Here is a 24,578-nt window from a genome sequence, read left to right on the forward strand (position 1 = left end):
GAACTGTAGAAACCAACCCAACCACAACATGACCACAGTGGTCAGTGTGAGGCATCAGACGTCATTAGGCCGGTTTTCATTGATCAAGGTTTGTAAATGTAAAATGTAAATGTAAGGTTTATTCGATAAAAGCAATGTCGCAACAACAAACAAATAGAAACGGCAGATATAGGAGAAATGTTCTAAAAATCGACACATTTTGTATCCGTTCGGCATAGGTGGATTTTTTGTTTTGTCTAACTTTCTTCATCGCGAAAAATGATGGAAACTTTAAAAAATAAATAAAATGATTGCGGAATAAATTTGAAGGTACGCGGGGCACGTGGTCATCACGTTATTATAAAGCTCCACTCCAAATCTAATTCTAAATACCTACTGCTTGCTAAATCAAGTTTTACATCTAAAACATTTACATCTAAATGTTTCTTTGCAGCACAAGGATTGTCTTAATCGCCTTGCTTTTCTGGTTGGCTGGATGCAAGTTTCGCCATCCAATTATTTCAGATATAGGCTACAGGAGCACAAGTTTCACCATAGCACGGACTGTGCATTCTATCCATGCGGGCTACCTGAGACATGAAACAGATAGGTGGGAGGGCATACAGGCTGTCAGCAACTTATTAACGCACAATTTGCCTAAATGGATAATAGAAACACTTCAATCACTTTTTTATTCGACACCAGGTTTGTGTGTGATGTCATTACATCCAGCTGTTTTTTTAGCGACAAAATAGTTCATAGGAAACACACCGCAGTATTTTCAATGCAAGCTTTCTAAATGTCAACAAAATAATACTTTACAAGTTAATGGAAATGTAGCCACTGGGAAAACCCTGAACAACAGTGTTGATCTATTTCACTGACATCAGATGGGCAACATTTCAACCATGAAGATATCAAATATCTTACTTTATTTGACTATGACAATGTGAACAGAGGTGCAGTTTATTTATAGGAAAATTCAAAAAGAGAAGAAACCAGTTTACCCGTGGAAAATTTGGACACAAATACACACACTACCAGTCAACGGTTTGGACACACCTCATTCAAGGGTTTTTCTTTATTTGTACTCTTATACATTGTAGAATGATAGTGAAGACATAAACTATGAAATAACACATATGGAATCATGTACTAACAAACAAAAATGTTAAACAAATAAAAACATTTTATATTTGAGATTCTTCAAAGTTGCCACCCTTTGCCTTGATGACAGCTTTTTAGACTCTTGGCATTCTCTCAACCAGCTTCATGAGGTAGTCAGCTGGAATGCATTTCAATTAACAGGTATGCCTTTGAGGCATGGAGGAGGTGTGACCCTGTCAGTGATTTTTTTTTTTAGATTCAAGGAAAACTTAACCAGCATAGCTACCACAACATTCTGCAGCGATACGCCTTCTCATCTATCTGGTTTGCGCTTAGTAGGACTATAATTCACTTTTCAACAGGACAATGACCCAACACATCTCCAGGCTATGTAAGGGATATTTGACCACTATTATTCTACAATGTAGAAAATAGTACAACAATGAAAAACCCTTGAATGAGTAGGTGTGTCCAAACTTTTGACTGGTAACTAATATATAAAATCCTGGCAATGACCAGTACCTATTCAATGAGTGTAGCTCATCTTAGCAGAGGCATGTCAGGCAACCTTATCAGACGACTTTATGAGCAACAACATAATGTTGTGAGTTATTCACATAGAATTTTAAGATAAGGAGACTTTTGCAATGTACCATAAACACCACTCATAAGTTCTCATACACACATACAGTTGAAGTCATAAGTTTACATAAATGAGTTTTAATGACTCCAAACTAAGTGTTTCAACCACTCCAAAAATTTCTTGTTAACAAACTATAGTTTTGGCAAGTCGGTTATTTCACTTATAATTCAATGTATCACAATTCCAGAGGGTCAGAAGTTTACATACACTAAGTTGACTGTGCCTTTAAACAGGTTGGAAAATTCTAGAAAATGTCATGGCTTTAGAAGCTTCTGATAAATGATGTCAATTAGCCTGAGTCAATTGGAGGTGTACCTGTGGATGTATTTCAAGGCATACCTTCAAACTCAGTGCCTCTTTGCTTGACATCATGGGAAAATCAAAAGAAATCAGGCAAGACCTCAGAAAAAGAATTGTAGACCTCCACAAGTCTGGTTCATCCTTGGGAGCAATTTCCAAACGCCTGAAGGTACCACGTTCATCTGCACAAACAATAGTACGCAATTATAAACACCATGGGACCACACAGCCGTCATACCGCTCAGGAAGGAGACGCGTTCTGTCTCCTAGAGATGAACATACTTTGGTGCGGAAAGTGCAAATCAATCCCAGAACAGCAGCAAAAAGGACCTCGTGAAGATGCTGGAGGAAACGGGTACAAAAGTATCTATATCCACAGTAAAACAAGTCCTATATCGACATAACCTAAAAGGCCGCTCAGCAAGGAAGAAGCCACTGCTCCAAAACTGTCATAAAAAAGCCAGACTACGGTTTGCAACTGCACATGGGGACAAAGATTGTACTTTTTGGAGAAATGTCCTCTGGTCTGATGAAACAAAAATATAACTATTTGGCCATACTGACCATTGATATGTTTGGAGGAAAAGGGGGGATGCTTGCAAGCCGAAGAACACTATCCCAACCATGAAGCACGGGGGTGGCAGCATCATGTTGTGGGGGTGCTTTTCTGCAGGAGAGACTGGTGCACTTCACAAAATAGATGGCATCATGAGGGTGGAAAATTTGACATCATTGCTTGACATCAGTCAGGAAGTTAAAGCTTGGTCGCAAATGGGTCTTCCAAATGGACAATGACCCCAAGCATACTTCCAAAGTTGTGGCAAAATGGCTTAAGGACAACAAAGTCAAGGTATTGGAGTGGCCATCACAAAGCCCTGACCTCAATCCCATAGAAAATTTGTGAGCAGAACTGAAAAAGTGTGTGTGAGCAAGGAGGCCTACAAACCTGACTCAGTTACACCAGCTCTGTCAGGAGGAATGGGACAAAATTCACCCAACTTATTGTGGGAAGCTTGTGGAAGGCTACCCGAAAAATTTGATCCAAGTTAAACAATTTAAAGGCAATGCTACCAAATACTAATTGAGTGTATGTAAACTTCTGACCCACTGGGAATGTGATGAAAGAAATAGAAGCTGAAATAAATCACTCTACTATTATTCTGGCATCTTACATTCTTAAAATAAAGTGGTGATCCTAACTGACCTAAAACAGGGAATTGTTACTAGGATTAAGTGTCAGGAATTGTGAAAAAGTTAGTTTAAATGCTAAGGTGTATGTAAACTACAAACAAACACACAGTTGTATACTTTCCAACCTCAAAACAATTTAAGATTTTACGCCTTCCCCATGCATGGCAACATACTTAGCTAATTTGATTTCACTGTGCTGGAGGAAAGTGCTTTACTGTATAGGATACCAAATGTCTTTGGGGTAATTCCTCACGAAACCAGGACAAAAAGCTATCGTGATATTTTGGGGATTTTCATGAAATGTATTCTTAAAGTATAATCGAGAAATCATTTATCAAAGTTGGCATTTTAGCCTTACCCAGGCAGGCCTCTTAAGACTCCATAATGTTTCATATGTAGGTGACACAAAGCAAAAATGTGTGTCATATGAAGCTTTACCAATGTATCATAACCGGCCGTGGTTGGGAGTCCCATAGGGTGGCGCACAATTGGCCCAGTGTCGTCCGGGTTAGGCCGGCATTATAAATAAGAATTTGTTCTTAACTGACTTGCCTAGTTAAATAAAAGGTAAAAAAAAAATACCGCTTGCTCTGAAATGTGTGTTGATTTCAATAATTTTCTTAATTTAATGAATATAAAACAAATATAAAAATGTAATGACCCATTTTATACAGAGAAATTGGCATAGTAGGCAATGTAACCAATCACAGCCCTCATTTTACTTGTATCATTGAACATCCTGCAACTGTAAAAGTAGCAGCGATCCCACTCTGGAACTTTGATATGCCCATATAATAGGCAAATCACATTTGTTATATTTTCACTCATATTACAGAGCAAGCGGTAAAGCTTCATATGACACAAATGTTTGCTTTGTACCGATAAAACATCATGGAGTCTTGAAGGAGGCCTGGGTAAGGCCAAAATGTCAGAAATAGGCCAACTTTGATTAATGATTTCTCAATTATGCTTTTAGATAAAATGACACATACAGTGCCTTCGGAAAGTATTCAGACCCCTTGACTTCAACATTGTTACGTTACAGCCTTTATAAAATGGATAACATAAAACAATATCCTCAGAAATCTACACACAATACCCCATAATGACAAAGCAAAAACAAGTTGACATTTTTGCTAATTTATCAAAAAAACTAAAACAGAAATACCTTCTTTTACATAAGTATTCAGACCCTTTGCTATGAGACTCGAAATTAAGCTCAGCTGCATCCTGTTTCCATTGATCATCCTTGACATGTTTCTACAACTTGATTGGAGTCCACCTGTGGTAAATTAAATTGATTGGATGTGATTTGGAAAGGCACACACCTGTATATATTAGGTCCCACAGTTGACAGTGCATGTCAGAGCAAACACCAAGCCATGAGGTCGAGGGAATTGTCCGTAGAGCTCCGAGAGAGGATTGTCGTCGAGGTACAAATCTAGGGAAAGTTACAAAAACATTTCTGCAGCATTTAAGGACCCCAAGAACACAGTGGCCTCCATCATTCTTAAATTGAATAAGTTTGGAACCAACAAGCCTCATCCTAGAGCTAAACTGAGCAATCGGGGAAGAAGGGCCTTGGTCAGGGAGGTGACCAAGAACCCAATGGTCACTCTGACAGAGCTCCTCTGTGAAGATGGGAGCCTTTATGATATAGTGGCCAGACGGAAGCCACTCCTCAGTAAAAAGCACATGACAGCCCACTTGGAGTTTGCCAAAAGGCATCTAAAAGGAAACAAGATTCTATGGTCTGATGAAACCAAGATTGAACTCTTTGGCCTGAATGCCAAGGGTCACATCTGGAGGAAACCTGGCACCATCTCTATCATGCTGTGGGGATGTTTTTCCACGGCAGGGACTGGGAGACTAGTCAGGATAGAGGCAAAGATGAACGGAGCAAAGTACAGAGATCCTTGATGAAAACCTGCTCCAGAGTGCTCAGGACCTCAGACTGCGGCGAAGGTTCACCATGCAACAAGACAACGACCGTAAGTACACAGCCAAGACAACGCAGGAGTGGCTTTGGGACAAGTCTCAATGTCATTGGATGACCCAGCCAGAGCCCAAACTTGAACCCGATCTAACATCTCTGGACAGACCTGAAAATAGCTGTGCAGCGATGCTCCCTATCCAACCTGACAGAGCTTGAGAGGATCTGCAGAGAAGAATGGGAGAAACTCCCCAAATACAGGTGTGCCACGCTTGTAGCGTCATACCCAAGAAGACTCAAGGCTGTAATTGCTGCCAAACGTGCTTCAACAAAGTACTGAGTAAAGGGTCTGAATACTTATATAAATGCGATCCGTTTTTATTTAATAAATTAGCAAAAATTTCTACAAAACCAGTTTTTGCTTTGTAATTATGGAGTATTGTGTGTAGAAAATATAACTATTTAAATCAATTTTAGAATAAGGCTGTAACCTAACAAAATGTGGAAAAAGTCAAGGGGTCTTAATACTTTCCGAAGGCACTGTATGTCAACAATTATTCCTCCAAAGGACCATTCTATGGATTACATGTCATGAAAATCCCCAAAATCATAGTCTATTTTTTTTGTCCTGGTTTCATGAGGAATCACCCTTTGAAACCTTCAAAGTGTTTTTTTTTATGGCATTGATGAAGGTTTAAACACATTCCATTTGCGTAAAGAGCCTCCCCTCCCGTTGTTGTGCTTTGAAACCAGTGAGGATTTGTGGAACAGTAAGCGGTGCCTTTACCGTAATGACAAAACTGTTAGCTTATCAGGTTAGCTCCCTGTGTTGTTCAGCCTATTTATGGATTGGTGTGCTACAGGGCAACTGACCTCACTATACACCCAGAGACTGGCCATGATGGCCAACCATCAGTTTCGCAGAGTTTGGACACAACAGACTGCTAGACTGAGAAAAATAAAAAAAATGTAAAATTGTGTAAAAGACTTCAATGCGATTGACTTCTGTTACTAATGGTCAATGCTTATTGTATTGGCCAATTATGACAAACAAGAGACTAACATGGCACTGACTATTGTGAAGTTCAAGATATCTTCATCTGCCAAACTTATATATATTCCAAAGAGATAATGTACATCACAGCAAAGCATCGGGCTAAAACAGTACACAACACCTACCGTTGCAGTTAAGCTGGACCCTCTATCAGGTAAGGCACACTTACCATTAAAGTCATTGCTCGGACAAACTGGGCAAAGCAATTTTTAAAACGCAGTCCTGTTCTCTGCAGTATTCCAAATCCATACCCACATTATTTTTCAGCTCGCTAAACATGTACTACCTAACTTGCAGTGTAGTGTTGGAGGTGATCATGGCGTTATTATAGGCTACTGCTGACAGCGCAGAGTTCACATAGGGCTGGGGTCAAGAGGTCAAAAGACTTGAGTATACAGGAAGTCACTGATCCAAGGAAAGTTGAGCGACAGATGGTCAACACATTGTCCAATACCCAGGGCCTCGGTCTATCCATAGCATAGTCTTCGAGGGTTTCAGTCTAACTGAGAAGCCACATGAGCGTCCCAAGCCAAGAGTTTGTAGAACATTGCAGTGTACACATGGAAAATATTGGATGGAGTGAAGCGATAGCGCTTAAAATGTAGAACTCAGGGTCCCAGAAGTCCTTGCAGGTAGCATTAGCTGATGTTGCTCTAAGGTTGTCCAGTGTTGCGATGACAGCCTTGGCTGGAAATGTAGTCTGGGGTGTGCGGGGCAGCGAGGTGTTCAGGCTTGAAGATGGGTCACGTCTCAAAGTACTTGTAGATGGCCGTGACGTAGGTCATCACACTCTGCCAGTCAGGCCTCTCTGTGTACACCATCTCTCCAATGTCCTGAGAGAGTGAGTCAGAGAGAGATAATATGGGTTGCAATACAAATGCGTAACACACTGCATAGTTTATTTCGCTGCAAATTGTACGTGCAGAATATTCTCTGAGTAAGAGATGGTGAGGAATAAGCAAGCACCCCTCGTTTGGCCTAAGAGTAAGAAGTCACAAAACTTTCCACCAGAGAAAGATTGAGAGGTGTTCCTGCCTCTACTTAATATCTAAATGGTCATATAATTGTCAACACAGAGAGCATGTCTCTGTTGTTTTAATAGCAAATCTCCTCCCTCTGTCGTCTCTCTGGCGTGTGTATTGGGGAAAACAGAGGATCACCCACAGAGGCAACCCAGCCTGTCTCTTGTTAAGATGAAGTCAACTGGCCTTGGTGTGACACCGCTCCTAAATAAACTGGAGCTGCTCGCTATTGACATGAACACTTCTTTTAAGGCCTCACAGGCTACAGCCGGCCAAACTATGTGACGTTGGTGTGCATTGCTGCTGTAGGTGCAACTATATATCAGCCCCATCTTTCTGTTGCCCAGTCAAGCCTTACAAAGGGGAGGGAGTTACATGGAATGTCTCCCTCACCCTCCTCAAATAAAGCATCTCACTAATTTCCTGCTACGCTTTTAGTGGTAGTCAAATATCCTTTCGTTCAAATGGTGGAGCCGTCTTGGGTTCCTTTTAGCTCGGACACCTACCAACGTGGACTTGATCCCGACACTTTCCGCGGCCTGGAAAGCCAGTGTGAAATTCTGCTTCTGAAAGAAAGAGAAAATAAACGTTTTTGATGAACGAACAACAAAGTGCGTACATGACACAAATTTCCAAACACTTGTAGGGGCGGCTTCCTGGACACAGCTTAAGCCTAGCTATGGACTATAAAGCAAGCTCAATGGAGAATCTCCAATGAAAATGCTTCTAAGTCCACGATTAGACTTAATCTGTGTCCAGGGACTCCACCATGACTGCCTTAGTTGACAGTGGGAGCCTCTCTCACCTTGTCCTGGCTGGAGAGCTCCAGGTAGGGGATGTGGGCAGGCAGGTAGGTGTGGAGAACAGCACAGAAGGCCAGCCCGTCATTCCAGCTACTGCTGAAGTTGGTGATGTCGATGTTCTGCAGAGAAGGAGCATAACAGTAAGGGATCAACAAAACCCCAGCCATAGGCTATCCTTATGTTTGACCATGTCATCCCAAACCACCGCAACAACCGTAGATTACGCAAGCTGTGGTCTTTCAAGGGAAGTGGAAGAAGGAACATGTTTTAGCACACTAGTTACACTTCACACTGCCTTGCACTCGAGCGAGAGAGTTTGACTTCAACCTTCGCCACCCCCTTCTGCTTGCCCAATGAGCCCTGGTCAAAAGTAGTGCACGATATAGGGAATAGGGTGCCATTTGGGACGCAGGCCTTGCCTACAGCAAGGCAGCCCTCACATGTCTTCTAAGGGTCACAGGGAACCTGTGTCAGTCATCAGAGATGTTGCGTGTCAAGGGACATGGGGAGAAGAAAATGGCACAGATACCAGGGCACCATTACACAAGGGACACCGCAGTGTGGAGCATGGAAGAGGAAGGGGGTGCCTGCTTACTCTGCCAAGAGGTGTCACTGCTCTCTGTGGGACCCCAATTCACTGGCTCTCCGGGATCACAACACCCGTCTCACTGGTGTTAACCAGGACTACACATGCTGCAGACAAAGGCACTCTAGTCACTAACTATGGTGAGTCACACTGGTTGCATAGCTTTGCCAACTCGTCTTTTCCTCGGAAACCTTCCCCACACAAAAACCGGACTACTATTGAGAAAGGACTGTTAAAAACGCTGACATACTTAGAAACAAGGAACATAAAAATTAGGCATGTTTAAGGAATGCATTCTCTATGCATCCCCGTGCGTTACCAGAGGAGGATATGAATCAACGATGCATCAGAGTTCAAGCGACAGGAGGATCCCAGCAGAGATCATTAAAGTATAATCTGTGGAAAAACAGGGCTGAGCTACGGTAGGACAGGCTTGGCTGGTAGCAGTGTGTTTACAGTGAGCATGGCAGTGAGTGAGTCAACTGGCACAAAGCACTCCGAGCAGCAACAGAGCACAGGTAATGAGCACATTAACTATGGGCCTCATGAAAACAATGCCACATAGGCCTATATACCGTATATAAAAAAAGAGAACAAGAGAGAAGACTGTTTGTGGAGAGAAAATGTACGATTTAGAAGGGATCCAGGGGACCAATAGAAAACAAACTAAAGAGGCTATTTAGCATTGTAGCAAAGGCCTTGTCGTTCCATTTCCCAGACTGAACAGCTAAGAACTCGTGGGCAACTCCATAGGGCCCCCCCCCCCCCCTAAAAAAAGAGAGGTTTATAGTCTCTGTTGTAGCACAAAATGCCCATTTGTGCCAACGTGCCCCAGCCCATGCCGTGCAGAGATTCAGCGAACGGGAGAGGGCAGAGGAAGGGCCGGGACGTCGGTGAAGTCTGGCACACTTCCTGGAGAGGGTAAAGCCTAACTGCTACCATGGTAACTACACAGGGCAGTCCTTAATGCTTCCTGGTGGGTAAACATCTTAAAAGCCTGGAAGGAGTAGGAAGGGGCTCTGATTGGAAACGAACAGGAAGGAAACACAGCGTTTACCGCCTGTGTTTGCAGCTATTGGAGAAAGCGCATAAGGCAATGGCCCTATTGATCAAAACAGAGTAACGGTAATGATCTTATATTCTTTCCTGCATCTAAACCGGTTGAGAAACCAAAGCATTGTCCTGGTACCTGGTATCCTTCAGTCTTCTTCTGGCACCACTTGAGCAGGGCGTTCCTCTTGGATCCCCCGTACTCCCTGGCCAGTGCAGACAGGGCGTCTTTTCTCCCCTCCCTATGGACACACAGAAGGAATGAAAGAGCACACTGACAGAAAGAAGGATCCTACACAAAGGGGCGTTTTACAGACAGACTAAAATACATTTTCTATGGAGATTCTCCATTGAGCCTAATTTTGTGTGTCCAGGAAACAGTCTCGTCGTGTCTCTTTCAGAAGATGATCTACAACACGTCGGGGGGACATTGAAAAACTAAAAAATGCAACGTGTTATCAGTCTTTCAGCCTATGTAACTATACTCTCCCAGACCCCTGCATTCACCAACTAGCATGTCAAGATGGTGAACAATAGAATCCTTCCATGAGATTGAATGACTCAGAGAGAGGGACAAGAGAGAGTGCGAGGGGAATACAGAGATGGAGCTCAGGAACGAAATGTGTCCTTTCAGTCGAGCCCCTCAGCCATTCAGAGCAGTGTGTGTTGTCAGCGGTCAATATATGGTTATCAGGTTACAGTCAATTAGATTTCCAGTCAACGCCTCCCAAATGACCTGGCATTTCCAGTTCGCCCCCTGCGTCCCTCTGTTAGACTGGACAATCAGTCTGTCACTTTGCTCATCTACTTATTTGTTCAGCCATGGGGACATGGGACACAGACGCACAAACAGATAGTGCCGCGCACGCCACACAGATACTGACGCACACAGATGGAGAGAGAGGGTGCATACCGTAAGCGCCCCCTTGTGGAGGGAGGGACTGAGGCGGTGGGGGAGGAGGCTGCGGGGGAGGAGGTGTTCTCTAAGGAAGACATGTCTCTCTTCAGCTCCTCACTGCTCCTGCGAGACACTGGGGACACAGGTCACTGTTTTAGTAGTAGCTTACCACAGTGTCATCAGTACCACAATCACATTACTTTAACTATCAAGCCGCAATCAGGTCACTTGGAGCACACAGGCACAGATTTATGTTACAGCCTGACACAGGTACATATGGTGGCGTAAACACACACCTGAGAGGGACTTGGAGGAGGAGTCCATGTTGGGGACCCTCTGAAGGGCAGAGGGGGTGCGGGTCCCAGAGGAGGCCCGGAACAGGTGATCTGCTGTTGGGGATGGAGAACACACACCAGTCCCTATTACTCTAAATGAACCCATAGGGGAACTAAGAGCCCTACCAGTAAAATAAGCTAACGACAGAGCCCAAGTTAAAACCTTCATTAATACCTGTTAATGCAAGCAGACTTTTTCCCGAAATACAAAAGCAGTGGGCTGCTTTTGTGCCAGGCTTCGTGGAAAAACAGTGTGAGCTGAGCTAGCAACGGTGGCTCTAAATTAGCGTGTGAACGGGGGGCTAAATCCACCGTGGCACACTCCCATTTCTCCTGGTCCGCAGCACAAATGGCACCCTATTAAATGCACTACTTTTGACCAGGGCCTATAGGGCTCTGGTCATTAAAGTGGTGCACTATACAGGGAATAGGATGCCATTTTCACCAAGCCCTGTTGTCTGGGCCTGTGGCCTCCCCACTGAGGGCTGCCTGCTATATGAACCTCATTTTAAAATTAAAGGGTCTGGGTCTGATGGGGGGGGGGGGGCTTCTTCCATTATTACACCTGGCACTCATGATTGAGGTCAATCTCACAGTCCTGGTGGGTTGGAGTTATCCAATCCCCTACCATTCTGCTACACACTGCCCTACCGTTACAACCACCACTGTCCAAGCGATACATGGACCTCCTAGACGGCAGTCTTGTCTTGCGGGGTTCTTCGTCTGAGATGTCATGGCGCAGTGAGGAAACCTACTAAACTAGTTGAATGCCCTGACTAAGTGGAGAAGAGCATCTACTAAAATGACTAATGTCATGTGATTGCCCGAAATCGTAGTCGTATGTTCTTTCGACCAATCGAATTAGTCAAAATATGACAATTAGAATCTTTTATTAAAAATACCCTGTGTTTTAATGAAATCAACTATATGCATTGAGCTTGTCTGATGCTTTAAGCACACTGTTTGATGAAATAGAACACAAATGATTCAAGAGAGCCAGAGATAAAGATAACCAGAAGAAACAATTAAAAACGCACATGCTGGCTTTCGGAGATTCTGCCGTTACTCTCCTGAAGTTGCCGGAAATAGGCTAGAGGAGTCGGCAACCTTTCTCATATGGAATGCCAATTTATCTTACCATTTCTTCTGATCTCTGTGCCAGTTATGGTTTTCATATGAACATTTTCATGGAACAGTTCCATTTATAATAACTCTTCAAATTGCAATATCATTGTCATGTGGTTGATTAGAATTCTATCCAAATCTATATTAAAATGATAAACCTAAAAAGTAACTTTTATTGCCAACTATGTAAAACATGCCTACATAAAGCCAACAAATAAAAACATTGCAGCCACAGGTAGAAAATATCCTGATAAAAATAAACATCCTACAAATCACATTGGCTATGCATGGCCTGTCTGCAACCAACTTAAAACATTGTATCAACTATTAACTTGGGTCAGGCCCTGAAGCTGATTCCAGCAATCTTGCAACATTGTATAAAATATTATGTGCCCTCAGAGTTTCCTGCACCAGTGAGCTTGGGACAGACACAGCTGTAGGCTATTTGTGCTGTAGGCTATTCAGGTAGACATTTTCAAAAGTTGACACACCTATTCATTCAAGGGTTTTTCTTTATTTTGACTATTTTCTACATTGTAGAATAATAGTGAAGACATCAAAACTATGAAATAACACACATGGAATCATGTAGACAGCTTTGCACACTCTTGGAATTCTCTCAACCAGATTCATGAGGTAATCACCTAGAATGCATTTCAATTAACAGGTGCGCCTTGTTAAAAGTTAATTTGTGTAATTTCTTTCCTTCTTAATGCGTTTGAGCCAATCAGTTTTGTTGTGACAAGGTAGGGGTGGTATACAGAATATAGCCCTATTTGGTAAAAGACCAAGTCCATATTATGGCAAGAACAGTTCAAATAAGCAAAGAGAAACGACAGTCCATCATTACTTTAAGACCTGAAGGCCAGTCAATACGGAACATTTCAAGAACTTTGAAAGTTTCTTCAAGTGCAGTCGCAAAAACCATCAAGCGCTAGGATGAAACTGGCTCTCATGAGGACCACCACAGGAAAGGAAGACCCAGAGTTACCTCTGCTGCAGAGGATACGTTTATTAGAGTTACCAGCCTCAGATTGCAGCCCAAATAAATGCTTCACAGAGTTCAAGTAACAGACACATCTCAACATCAACTGTTGAGACGAGAGAGTGAATCAGGCCTTCATGGTCGAATTACTGTAAAGAAACCACTACTAAAGGACACCAATAATAAGAAGAGACTTGCTTGGGCCAAGAAACACAAGCAATGGACATTAGACCGGTGGAAATCTGTCCTTTGGTCTGATGAGGGTAAATTTGAGATTTTTGGTTCCAACCGCCGTGTCTTTGTGAGACGCAGAGTAGGTGAACAGACGATCTCCGCATGTGTGGTTCCCACTGTGAAGCATGGAGGAGGGGGTGTGATGTGGGGCTGCGTTGCTGGTGACACTGTCTGACTTATTTAGAATTCAAGGCACACTTAACCAGCATTGCTACCAAAGCATTCTGCAGTGATACGCCATCCCATCTGGTTTGCGCTGAGTGGGACTATCATTTGTTTTTCAACAGGACAATGACCCAACACACCTCCAGGCTGTGTAAGGGGTATTTGACCAAGGAGAGTGAGGTACTGCTGCATCAGATGACCTGGCCTCCACAATCACCCAACCTCATCCCAATTGAGATGGTTTGGAATGAGTTGGACCGCAGAGTGAAGGAAAAGCAGCCAACAAGTGCTCAGCCTATGTAGGAACTTCTTCAAGACTGTTGGAAAAGGCAAAGGGTGGCTACTTTGAAGAATCGCAAACATATTTTGATTTGTTTAACACTTTTTTGGTTACCACATGATTCCATGAGTGTTATTTCATAGTTTTGATGTCTTCACTGTTACTCTACAATGTAGAAAATAGTAAAAATAAAGAAAAACCCTTGAAATTAGTAGGTGAACAAACTTTTGACGGGTACTATATATTTGCTACTGCTCGACAAAAAAATAAATCTTGCTCGACCAACAGCCTACTGACCAAACAATCGACCAGTCGACTAATTGGAGTCATAAACGGTTGTCCAACAGAATATAGTTAATATGAATGAAGACTGTTGTACCCACCTGGCATATTGAGGTCTGTGTAGCTGGACCTTTTATCCACCATGGAGGACAGGGGTTTGGGGGTCGACACAGTGTGCCTCTAACACAGCAACAGAGGAGAATTAGACACACACACACTAGCATTTACAGCAATATACTTCATTAATGAGGACAGCAGAGCTAAACTACTCAAAGTAATGAACTTCCTAATATTTTAGTCGCACCAAAGTGATTAAAAAAAAATATTATTAAAATACAATTTTTAAAAAGAGTGCAGTTGTTGAAAGCCCACGGGCTTATATGAAAACCACACCAAAGTGTAAAAAAAATTAAATAAAAGTCAACAAAACCTACTAATTATAAATTAATTGATCAGTAAACTTTGGGGTTTGTTAATTAAGGTGAAGAGTACCATCATTATGTAATGATGTTGGTGCTGAGTTTGAGCCACAGAGCAATAACGCTAGCCTGAGTGCCATCCATGTTGTTTGTGCTGTCATGCCAACTCCTCGTCACGCCAAACATTGTTGGCTTTGCAATGACAGAGACGGAGTTGGCAAGACAAAGGCTAAACAGATGGGACTAGGCTAGGATAACTCATGGTGTAGTGGAAGAGGATGTGGGTCACAGAGTGCTTACACTTTCAGTGTCTTGAGCCCGTTTCCTCTATTTCAGGGGCATTAAACTCATTTTGCCCCGGGGGCCGCATTGGGTCTTCAACGAGGTCCGGATGGCAGGACTGAAAATAGGTTAGATTTCCTCACCGTCAAAATTTGCACACAAAAAAAAAAAGTCCTCTATCCATCGTTTTTGGAATTTCCGATGCCCTCTGTCTAGCTTTCACTTCAGTGATTATTAGCGAGCTGGACAGTCAAGAAACTATAGGGTTTATTACCCAAAACTACCCGCGGGCCAGATGTTTGACCCCCCTGCACTGCTTTGTCCTCTCTGACTCACTACACTGCTCGTTCTATTCCAGGAGGCCTGCAATTACTGACTTGGCACAAATAATCAAACCAACGATGAAACACGACACAAATATAGAAAAGGAGACATCAGCCTAATAACTACCAAGTTTGACCTTAAATACATCAACATTCATTATTTTTAACATAACTTCTGAAAATAATTCTGAGGGACATGAGTCTATTAAGATTTTTCCTATGAGTTACTAAGAACTCCACAAACGTGCAGTTTGGATATCTGTGTAATATACACAGAGTGTACAAAACATTAGGAACACCTTCCTAACATTGAGCTTCACCCCCTTTTGCCCTCAGAACAGCCTCAATTCATCAAGGCATGGACTCTACAAGGTGTCGAAAGCATTCCACAAAGATGCTGGCCCATGTTGCCACAATGGTGTCAAGTTGGCTGGATGTCCTTTGGGTGGTGGATCATTCTTGATACACACGGGAAACTGTTGAGCGTGTAAAACTCAGCAGCGTTGCAGTTCTTGACACACTCAAGCTGGTGCGCCTGTCACCTACTTCCATACCCCATCCAAAAAGGTACAAATCTTTTGTCTTGCCCATTCACCATCTGAATGGCACACATATACATCAAGGCATAAAAATCCTTCTTTAACTGTCTCCTCCCCTTCATCTACACTGACTGAAGTGGACTTAACAAGTGACATCAATAAGGGATCATAGCTTTCACCTGGTCAGTCTATGTCATGGAAAGAGCAACTGTTCCTAGGGCTGAGGGGGTCATGACAGCCGGTGATTGTCATGCAAATAACTTCCGGGTAATTGACTGCCAATTAACATAAACATGTTTAGCATCTCCGGCTACCACACATAGCCGACAAGCCACTGCTGTGGACCTTTGGAACATCTACATTTTTAAAAAGTATAATAAATCTATTTATACTGAACAAAAATATAAACGTAGCAAGTGTTGGTCCCATGTTTCATGAGCTGAAATAAAAGATCCCACAAATGTGTTTACATCCCTGTTAGTGAACATTTCTCCTATGCCAAGAATCATATCAAGAAGCTCATTAAACAGCATGATCCTTACACAGGTGCACCTTGTGCAGGGGACAATAAATTAACAAACCCCATTGTGTCACACAACACAATGCCACAGATGTCTGAAGTTTTTAGGGAGCGTGCAATTGGCATGCTGACTGCCAGAGAATTTAATGTTAATTTCTCTACCATAAGCCGCCTTCAATGTCGTTTTAGAGAATTTGGCAGTACTTCCAATCGGCAGACCATGTGTAACCACGCCAGCCCAGGAACTCCACATCCGGCTTCTTCACCAGGTGGCTGGTCTTAGACGATACCACAGGACAGCTGATGTGTAACCTTTATTTAACTAGGCAAGTCAGTTAAGAACAAATTCTTATTTACAATGACAGCCTACCCCGGACAAACCCAGACGATGCTGGGCCAATTGTGCACCGCCCTACGGGACTCCCAATCATGGCCGGATATGATGGAGCCTGGGACTGCAGATGCAGTGCCTTAGACCGCTGCGCCACTCGGGAGCCTGATGAAACTGAGGAGTATTTCTGTCTGTAACAAAGCCCTTTTGTGGGGAAAAACTCATTCTGATTGGCTGGGCCTGGCTCCCCAGTGAGTGGGCCTGTCATGTGAAATCCATAGATTAATGCCTAATGAATTTATTTCAATTGACTGATTTCCTTATATTACATTTACATTACATTACATTATATGAACTGTAACTCAGTAAGATTGTTGAAATTGTTTCATGTTGCATTTATATTTTTGTTCAGTATAATATAGCCTACACAATCAAAATAAATCCATTATTTTAGGCAGGTCTAAAGAAACATTGATGTTTCTATTTCAGAAAGAACAGAATAGCATATTCAGAGTCGTCCTTATGTTAGGTCTTAACCTGGCTATGCCATATGTCAGTGGGCTACACTAGTTCACTTAAGCAGGTAAGATTTGCTTATAATTCCTGTGCATTATTTTATAGTAATAATACAATTGAACATAGCTGAATAAAATAGAAAGGATATTTCTCCCCAAACGATTTCCGAGGAAGTGCGCATATGCGGGTATTCTGTGTTGAGTGGTTAACAAAAGAAACATGTCCTCCTATATGATTCATTGAGTTATTCATGCAACTTCAGTTGTGATACAAACGTTAGGCTATATGTTTTGATCTCTAACACATTCTAAGGTTACATGAGACTACTCTCAAAGCAAGCACTCTGCTCTGTTTCTTGCGCAGGCTGCACACACTTCATCAGTCTCTCATTTAGAATATTTTAGAACGGCCCACAAAAATAAACACTTAACTAGGCTCTTTAGTCAATGGGCTCTCCAACCATGTTTCAGGGGTCCTAGGCCTATAGGCAATGTTTGGAGTTATTTGGCCACTTCAGTTGCGATACAAACCTTAGCAAAACATATATGCCACATGATGCATGAAACTAGGATTAAAAAAAGGTCGCAAAAAAATGCATGCGCTGTTTCTTGCCTGATTGTACACTCTGGGCATTATTCACAAGTGATTATATTCTCACCCATCAGACAATTCTCAATTTAATCTTGTCTTCACATACACTACATGGCCAAAGGTATGTGGACACCTGCTCGTCAAACATCTCATTCCAAAATCATGGGCATGAATATGGAGTTGGTCCCCCCTTTGCTGCTATAACAGCCTCCACTCTTTTGGGAAGGCTTTCCACTAGATGTTGGAACATTGCTGCAGGGACTTGCTTCCATTCAGCCACAAAAGCATTAGTGAGGTCGGGCACTGATGTTGGTCAATTAGGCCTGGCTCATTCACAGTCGGCTTTCCAATTCATTCCAAAGGTGCTCGATGGGTATTTGGTATTTTATTACGATCCCCGTTGCCTGTTGTAAAAGCAGCAGCTACTTTTCCTGGGGTTGAGGTCAGGGCTCTTTGCAGGCCAGTCAAGTTCTTCCAGACCGATCGACAAACCATTTCTGTATGAACCTTGCTTTGTGCACTGGGCCATTGTTATGCTGAAACAGGAAAGGGCCTTTCCAAAACTGTTGCCACAAAGTTGGAGGCAAAGAATCGTCTAGAATGTCAGTGTATGCTGCAGCGTTAAGATTTCCCTTCACTGGAACTAAGGAGCCTAGCCCAAACCATGAAAAACAGCCCCAGACCATTATTCCTCCTGCACCAAACTTTACAGTCGGCACTATGCATTCAGGCAGGTAGCGTTCTCCTGGCATCCACCAAATCTAGATTCAGCCATCGGACTGACAGATGGTGAAGTATGATTCATCACTCCAGAGAACACATTTCCACAGCTCCAAAGTCCAATGGTGGCGAGCTTTACACCACTCCAGCCGACACTTTGCATTACGCATGGTGATTTTAGGCTTGTGTGCGGCTGCTCGGCCATTTCATGAAACTCCCGACAAACAGTTCTTGCACTGACATTGCATCCAGAGGCAGTTTGGATCTTGGTGGTGAGTGTTGCAACCGAAGACAGACAGTTGTTATGCGCTACACGCTTCAGCAGTCCCGTTCTGTGAGCTGGTGTAGCCTACCACTTCGTGGCTGAGCCGTTATTGCTCCTAGACGTTTCCACTTCATAATATCAGCACTTGCAGTTGACAGGGGCAGCTCTAGCAGGGCAGAAATTGGACCAACTGACTTGTTGGAAAGGTGGCAATCTATGATGGTGCCACGTTGAATGTCACTGAGCCCTTCAATACGGGCCATTCTACTGCCAATGTTTGTCTATTGAGATTGCATGGCTGTATGCTCGATTTTATACACCTGTTAATTCATAAATCTATGTCCACGTAGTGTATGTGTGATATATATATAATATATATATATATATATATATATATATATATATAAAATATATATATATATATTAAAAAAAAAATATATATATATATATATTTTGTTCATTTTCATGCCAGCCAGGTAGGTTACCCTGTCATAAAGCAAAGCAATGTGCTTAATATTAGGAAAGTTGAGAAACAAATATAGTAGGCCTAGCCTAAGCTGATGGAATCCTCTTTTTAATAGAGGCCATCAAAACTGTTCTCACGCAAATGCATAGCCTATAGAAATGTTGCGCAACATGGGCTTATAGGAACACTTCTTTAATTCCATTCATCAACCAGCTATGAGGAGCTGTCTCTCGCTGTGCAACAAACTTAGCCTGTAAAAGGAGTATGCCTAACTCAAGACACGCGGCTCTATTTCTGTGGAGACAGATCTATGGTGCCAATGATATCTAGAGCTTTCAGATGCTCTATTCCCCATAAAGTCAGACTTAGACTGGACTTGACACTCAGGGCCTTAGAATGAGCAAGGCTAACATAGCTGGCACTGGCAACCAACACAGGAGCTTAACTCAAACAACATGCTGCAGTGGTAGCACTGAAAGCCTGCCTTAATTCACTGACTGGTCTTGTGATGGTTAAAATGCCTCTGGGCCTGTTCTAACCAAAGGTTGGCCAAGACATTAAACTGAACCCATTAGAAGTTAAAATGTTAATGTTCAAGAATCACCCTTCCTCATTCTCCATCCAACCCGACTTGACACACAAACAACCTGTTTTGTCACATAAAGGTCATGTGTCACCTATTCAGAGCATAAATCCCAAGTTAACTTGAAGAGGACATCTTGACTATTAGGGTAGAAACCTTCAGGAAGTCCCATCAGGTCTTGCATAGGTCTGGAATTCTCAGTAGTTCTACAAAGACAGGGCTGAGGCAGGGGAACCACATGAAAGGAACGATAGAGGGGCTGACATCTAACAAACCAATCAGGATGGGGTTAGAGACCTACAGCTTCCTCCTTCTCAGAGGTGACCTGTGCTGCCTGGTGACCTGGTTCAGAATGCTGTTTATGGGCTACTGGTCTACCATCGGGTGTTTTTCTTACCTGTATGGGAGAGATAGCAGCAGCAGGTGGGGTTTTCAGAGGACTGGGGCTGAGGGGTGTACGGGCAACCATCGTGGTAACTGCTGGCACGGCTGCTGTGGGGGAGGTTGGGACAGGGCCTGCAGTGGAGGCGTTGTCAAAGTTTTTGATGAGGGTCTTAACGGTTGGAGAGGGCTCAGAGGAGGTAGAGGAGAGTCGGCTGAGACCCATGCCCTGCCTCAGGGCAGCTAGGTCCCTCTCAACAGCATTCATGTAGTTATACACTCTGCCCCTCTCTTCATCCTGCCTACAGAGACAGATAACAGATGGTCAATATCTTTGACACAGGGAGATTGGAACACACACACGCAACAACAAAGACCACATACTTCTTGAGCTCCTCCAGCTCTTTGCTCATCTTCTCGTTCTTCTCCTGTGTGTCCAGTAGGCGGCGCCGCAGGTCCCCGATCTCCTCCTGAGCCTCGGACTTGATGTCGTTGGCGATGACCACCGCCGTCTGAAGGTCGGCCTGGAACTGACGCCACTCTATAGACTCCTCCTGCAAGGGGAGGTGTGAACACAGAAATGGACACACATCACATGGGTCACTATGGGCCCTGGTCAAAAGTAGTGCACTATATAGGGAGTAGTGATGCAGCCATGGGCTAACACTAAGGGCCTTCACACCCATGTTTATTACAACTGTGTTAAATATCTTCATGTTATGTTCCATACCAGAGCAACATTTAACTCCCGCTTCCCCAAATTACCCGTAGCTTTCGATGCAGAATCTTGATCTCACGCTCCATGTCATGTTTTTGGTCCTGTAGTTTTTTTACGGAGTCTGAAAGAAAAATGATTAACCTGTTAGGGCTAGGGGGCAGTATTGACACGGCTGGATAAAAAAACTTATTTAAAACCGATTTAATCTGGTTACTACTCCTGCCCAGTAACTAGAATATGCATATAATAATTGGCTTTGGATAGAAAACACCCTAAAGTTTCTAAAACTGTTTGAATGGTGTCTGTGAGTATAACAGAACTCATATGGCAGGCCAAAACCTGAGAAGATTCCATGCAGGAAGTGGCCTGTCTGACAAGTTGTGTTTCATCTGGGCTCTTTTTATTGAAGATTTAGGATCTTTGCAATAACGTGACACTTCCTACGGCTCCCATAGGCTCTCAGAGCCCGGGAAAAAGCTGAAGGATATCGAGGCAGGCTCTGGCTGAAACACATTATCTCGTTTGGCAAGTGGCCGCTCAGAGTACTGTGGGCTTAGGCGCGTGCCCGAGTCGACCAAATGCTTTATTTTCTTTCCTCTGTTTACCTAAATGCAGATTCCCGGTCGGAATATTATCGCCTTTTTACGAGAAAAATGGCATAAAAATGGATTTTAAACAGCGGTTCACATGCTTCGAAGTACGGTAATGGAATATTTAGAATTTTTTTGTCACGAATTGCGCCATGCTCGTCACCCTTATTTACCCTTTCGGATAGTGTCTTGAACGCACGAACAAAACGCCGCTGTTTGGATATAACTATGGATTATTTTGAACCAAACCAACATTTGTTATTGAAGTAGAAGTCCTGGGAGTGCATTCTGACGAAGACAGCAAAGGTAATAACATTTTTCTTATAGTAAATGTGACTTTTCTGAGTGCTAAACTTGCTGGGTGTCTAAATAGCTAGCCCTGTGATGCCGGGCTATCTACTGAGAATATTGCAAAATGTGCTTTCACCGAAAAGCTATTTTAAAAATCGGACATATCGAGTGCATAGAGGAGTTCTGTATCTATAATTCTTAAAATAATTGTTATACTTTTTGTGAACGTTTATCGTGAGTAATTTAGTAAATTCACTGGCAGTGTTCGGTGGGAATGCTAGTCACATGCTAGTCACATGCTAATGGAAAAAGCTGGTTTTTGATATAAATATGAACTTGATTGAACAAAACATGCATGTATTGTATAACATAATGTCCTAGGGTTGTCATCTGATGAAGATCAAAGGTTAGTGCTGCATTTAGCTGTGGTTTGGGTTTATGTGACATTATATGCTAGCTTGAAAAATGGGTGTCTGATTATTTCTGGCTGGGTACTCTGCTGACATAATCTAATGTTTTGCTTTCGTTGTAAAGCCTTTTTGAAATCGGACAGTGTGGTTAGATTAATGAGAGTCTTGTCTTTAAAATGCTGTAAAATAGTCATATGTTTGAAAAATGGAAGTTTTTGCATTTCTAAGGTTTTTGAATAACGCGCCACGGGATTACACTGGCTGTTACGTAGGTGGGACGATTTGGTGCCACCTATCCTAGAGAGGTTAAATGAATGGAGATGGGATAAACTGGCTTACTTGGCTGTGTTATAATGGTCCCACGTCCCCACCTTGTGGTCACACATCAGGTTTCCCCCTAGTCCATTTACCTGAGAGCTACCACATCCCAAATAGCACCCTATTCCCTAAATTGTTCACAAATTTTGACCAGAACCCTGTTGGCCTTGGTCAAAAGTAGTGCACTACAAACGGAATAGGGTAGGGTGCCATTTGGGGATGTAACCTAGCATCCATCCACCACTCACTCTCCAGGTCTGTGATCATGAGGTTGTCGTGGAGTTTGAGGGCTCGGTGTTGCTCCACCTCGTCCTCCAGCTCAAAGATGGTCTCCTTCATGTCCGAGACCTCTGTGTCCCTCTCCTCCAGCTCAGAACACTGCTGGGCCAGGGCCCGCTTCTGCTCAGCCAACTGCTTCTGCACCTCGCCACGGAACGCACGGAAGTCCTCCTCCAGCTGACGGGAGAATGGGAGACACATAGATGTATGTGTGAGCACACGTGTCATAAACATACAAAGATATGAACTGGGAGAAATACTAACACTCAAAAAATATCCCGGACTGATGGAGAATCTGAATGGAAAGCATTTTAACTATGAGAATGTGTGACCTTGCGGATGTCGTCCTGTAGCTTGGCGGCCTCGTTGTGGGTGTGGTCCAGGTCCTCCTGCAGCTGAACAGACTCGGCCTCTGCCCTCTCCTTGTCCCTCCTCTCGCTCTCTAGCAGGTGGCGGATGTCCGTCTTGTCCCCGGCGTTGTGGATGGAGTAGAGCTCAGCCACCCTCTGCCTCTCCTGCTCCAGCTGGAATCTGCACCGAGCCAGCTCCGCCTGCTCCCCCCCAGCCGCCTCCCTCATGGCCTCCAGCTCTGCGGCCGCCATCGCTCTTTCCCTGCGCTCCATGTCAGCCTGCCGCTCTGCCATGTGCACCCGCTCCTTCAGCGCTGAGATGAGGCCCTGGGCCTCGGCGTTGTCCTGCTCGGCCATTTTCAGCGCCCCGCTCAGGTGCTGCTGCACCCCCAGAAGCTGCTCCCTCTCGAAGTGGGCACCCTGTGTCAGGTCCACGTAGCGGCGCTCCAGTTCCAGGTAGCGGCCGCTCTTAGTGTCCTCCTCGTCGGCCGGGGCGTACGCCACACGGTGCTCGTCCAGCAGGCCCCGGAAGTAGTCCATCTGCCGGCAGTAAAGCTCCAGCCGGTCGCCCTGCTGGCACAGGGAATCCACCAGGATGGTCCGCTCCTCACCCAGTCGCTCGTTCTCTGTGCTTAGTTCCTGGGTGATCTGCTGCAGGTCAGCCAACTCCTGTAGTGTGGCCTGGAGCTCCTCAGAGGTGCAGTGCTGGTTCTCCTCCATCTGATGAATACGCTCCGTTAGACAGGCCACCGACACCTCGCTGGTGTTGCCACTGCTTCCTCTACGGGAGCACTCGCCGTGACTCGGTGGCCCGCCCTCTGACTCGGAGGAGGAGCCACAGGCAGAGGCAGAACCTGAGGGGGCATCCAGGGCATCATCGCTGGAGGTGATTGGCTGGTAGGCTTCGCTGCATTCGCTGTCAGCCGCCTCAGGGGAAATGGCTCGCCGGGGGTCAAGAAGGTCTTCAGTAGAGCCGCGGGCAGAGCAGTGTGGGGAGACCTCCTGTAAAAAAGAGGCCCGTGGGCACCCTCCATCTCCATCACTGCCATCGCGGGCTGGGGGAAGTTCTGAGTTAAAGCAGTGGGCTTGCAGGGTCTTTAGAGGGCTGTCCAGCCTCTGCTCCAGGGAGAAACCCAGGGCGTTGAGCCGGTCCTTCAGCATGCGGTTCTCACTCTTCAGCATGTTCAGCTCTCCGCGGATCCCCTGGTTCTGGTCCTGTAGCAAGAGCAGAGTGGATTCCACATCTGCAGAGATGAGCGGAGTAGGGGCTTCCTTCTCCTGGTCCTGTGGAGGCTTAGCCTCAGCAGTCTCCTCTCCCTCGCCTTCTTCTCTGGCTCTGCTCCCCCCACCCTCTTCCTCCTCCTCGGGCAGGCCTAGCTGGACACGGATGCCCCGGAGCTCTGTGCGCAGGTGGAGGATCTCCACGTCTTTGCTCTTGGCCAGGCCCAGCAGGTCCTTCACCCTGCACTCCAGGACCGTCTTGTTGCTGAGCTGCCCGTTCGACTTGGACTTGCTCATTCGGGACTCAGACTCAGTCACAGTCCGGCAGCGGACTCTCTTGGGCGGTGACAAGGCATCGGAGGGTCCGGAGAGCTTCCTGCTGGTGGTGCAAGTTCTGGAGCGTTCCCGCAGGCCCTCCCGGGATGAACCAAGCTCCTTCACCATGGAGGAGGTCCCACGCTTGCCTGAGGAGTACAATACAGTACATTTTGAA

The 24,578-nt window shown here is 44.4% G+C and overlaps 1 protein-coding gene across 2 annotated transcripts in view; it reads right to left on the reverse strand.

Moving 5' to 3' along the window:
• Positions 1–1,025: 1,025 nt before the first annotated feature.
• LOC106563144 (cytospin-A) overlaps positions 1,026–24,578 on the reverse strand; it is a 30,457-nt gene continuing 6,904 nt past the window's right edge. The window contains exons 4-15 of one of the 2 annotated variants that reach the window (XM_045689936.2): positions 22,847–24,549; positions 22,484–22,691; positions 20,674–20,747; positions 20,293–20,462; positions 19,925–20,210; positions 14,074–14,152; positions 10,863–10,952; positions 10,582–10,699; positions 9,808–9,910; positions 8,035–8,151; positions 7,736–7,795; positions 1,026–7,040 (exon numbers count right to left, since the gene is read on the reverse strand). In XM_045689936.2, the coding sequence (XP_045545892.1) occupies positions 6,951–7,040; positions 7,736–7,795; positions 8,035–8,151; positions 9,808–9,910; positions 10,582–10,699; positions 10,863–10,952; positions 14,074–14,152; positions 19,925–20,210; positions 20,293–20,462; positions 20,674–20,747; positions 22,484–22,691; positions 22,847–24,549 (3,098 nt within the window). In that variant the 3' untranslated portion in view covers positions 1,026–6,950. Of the gene's footprint in view, positions 7,041–7,735; positions 7,796–8,034; positions 8,152–9,807; positions 9,911–10,581; positions 10,700–10,862; positions 10,956–14,073; positions 14,153–19,924; positions 20,211–20,292; positions 20,463–20,673; positions 20,748–22,483; positions 22,692–22,846; positions 24,550–24,578 lie in introns of both variants that reach the window. The other variant, XM_045689935.2, reaches the window with a different exon arrangement.

This window comes from Salmo salar, chromosome 11, assembly GCF_965601325.2.
Source record: "Salmo salar chromosome 11, fSalSal1, whole genome shotgun sequence".
Lineage (NCBI taxonomy): Eukaryota > Metazoa > Chordata > Actinopteri > Salmoniformes > Salmonidae > Salmo > Salmo salar.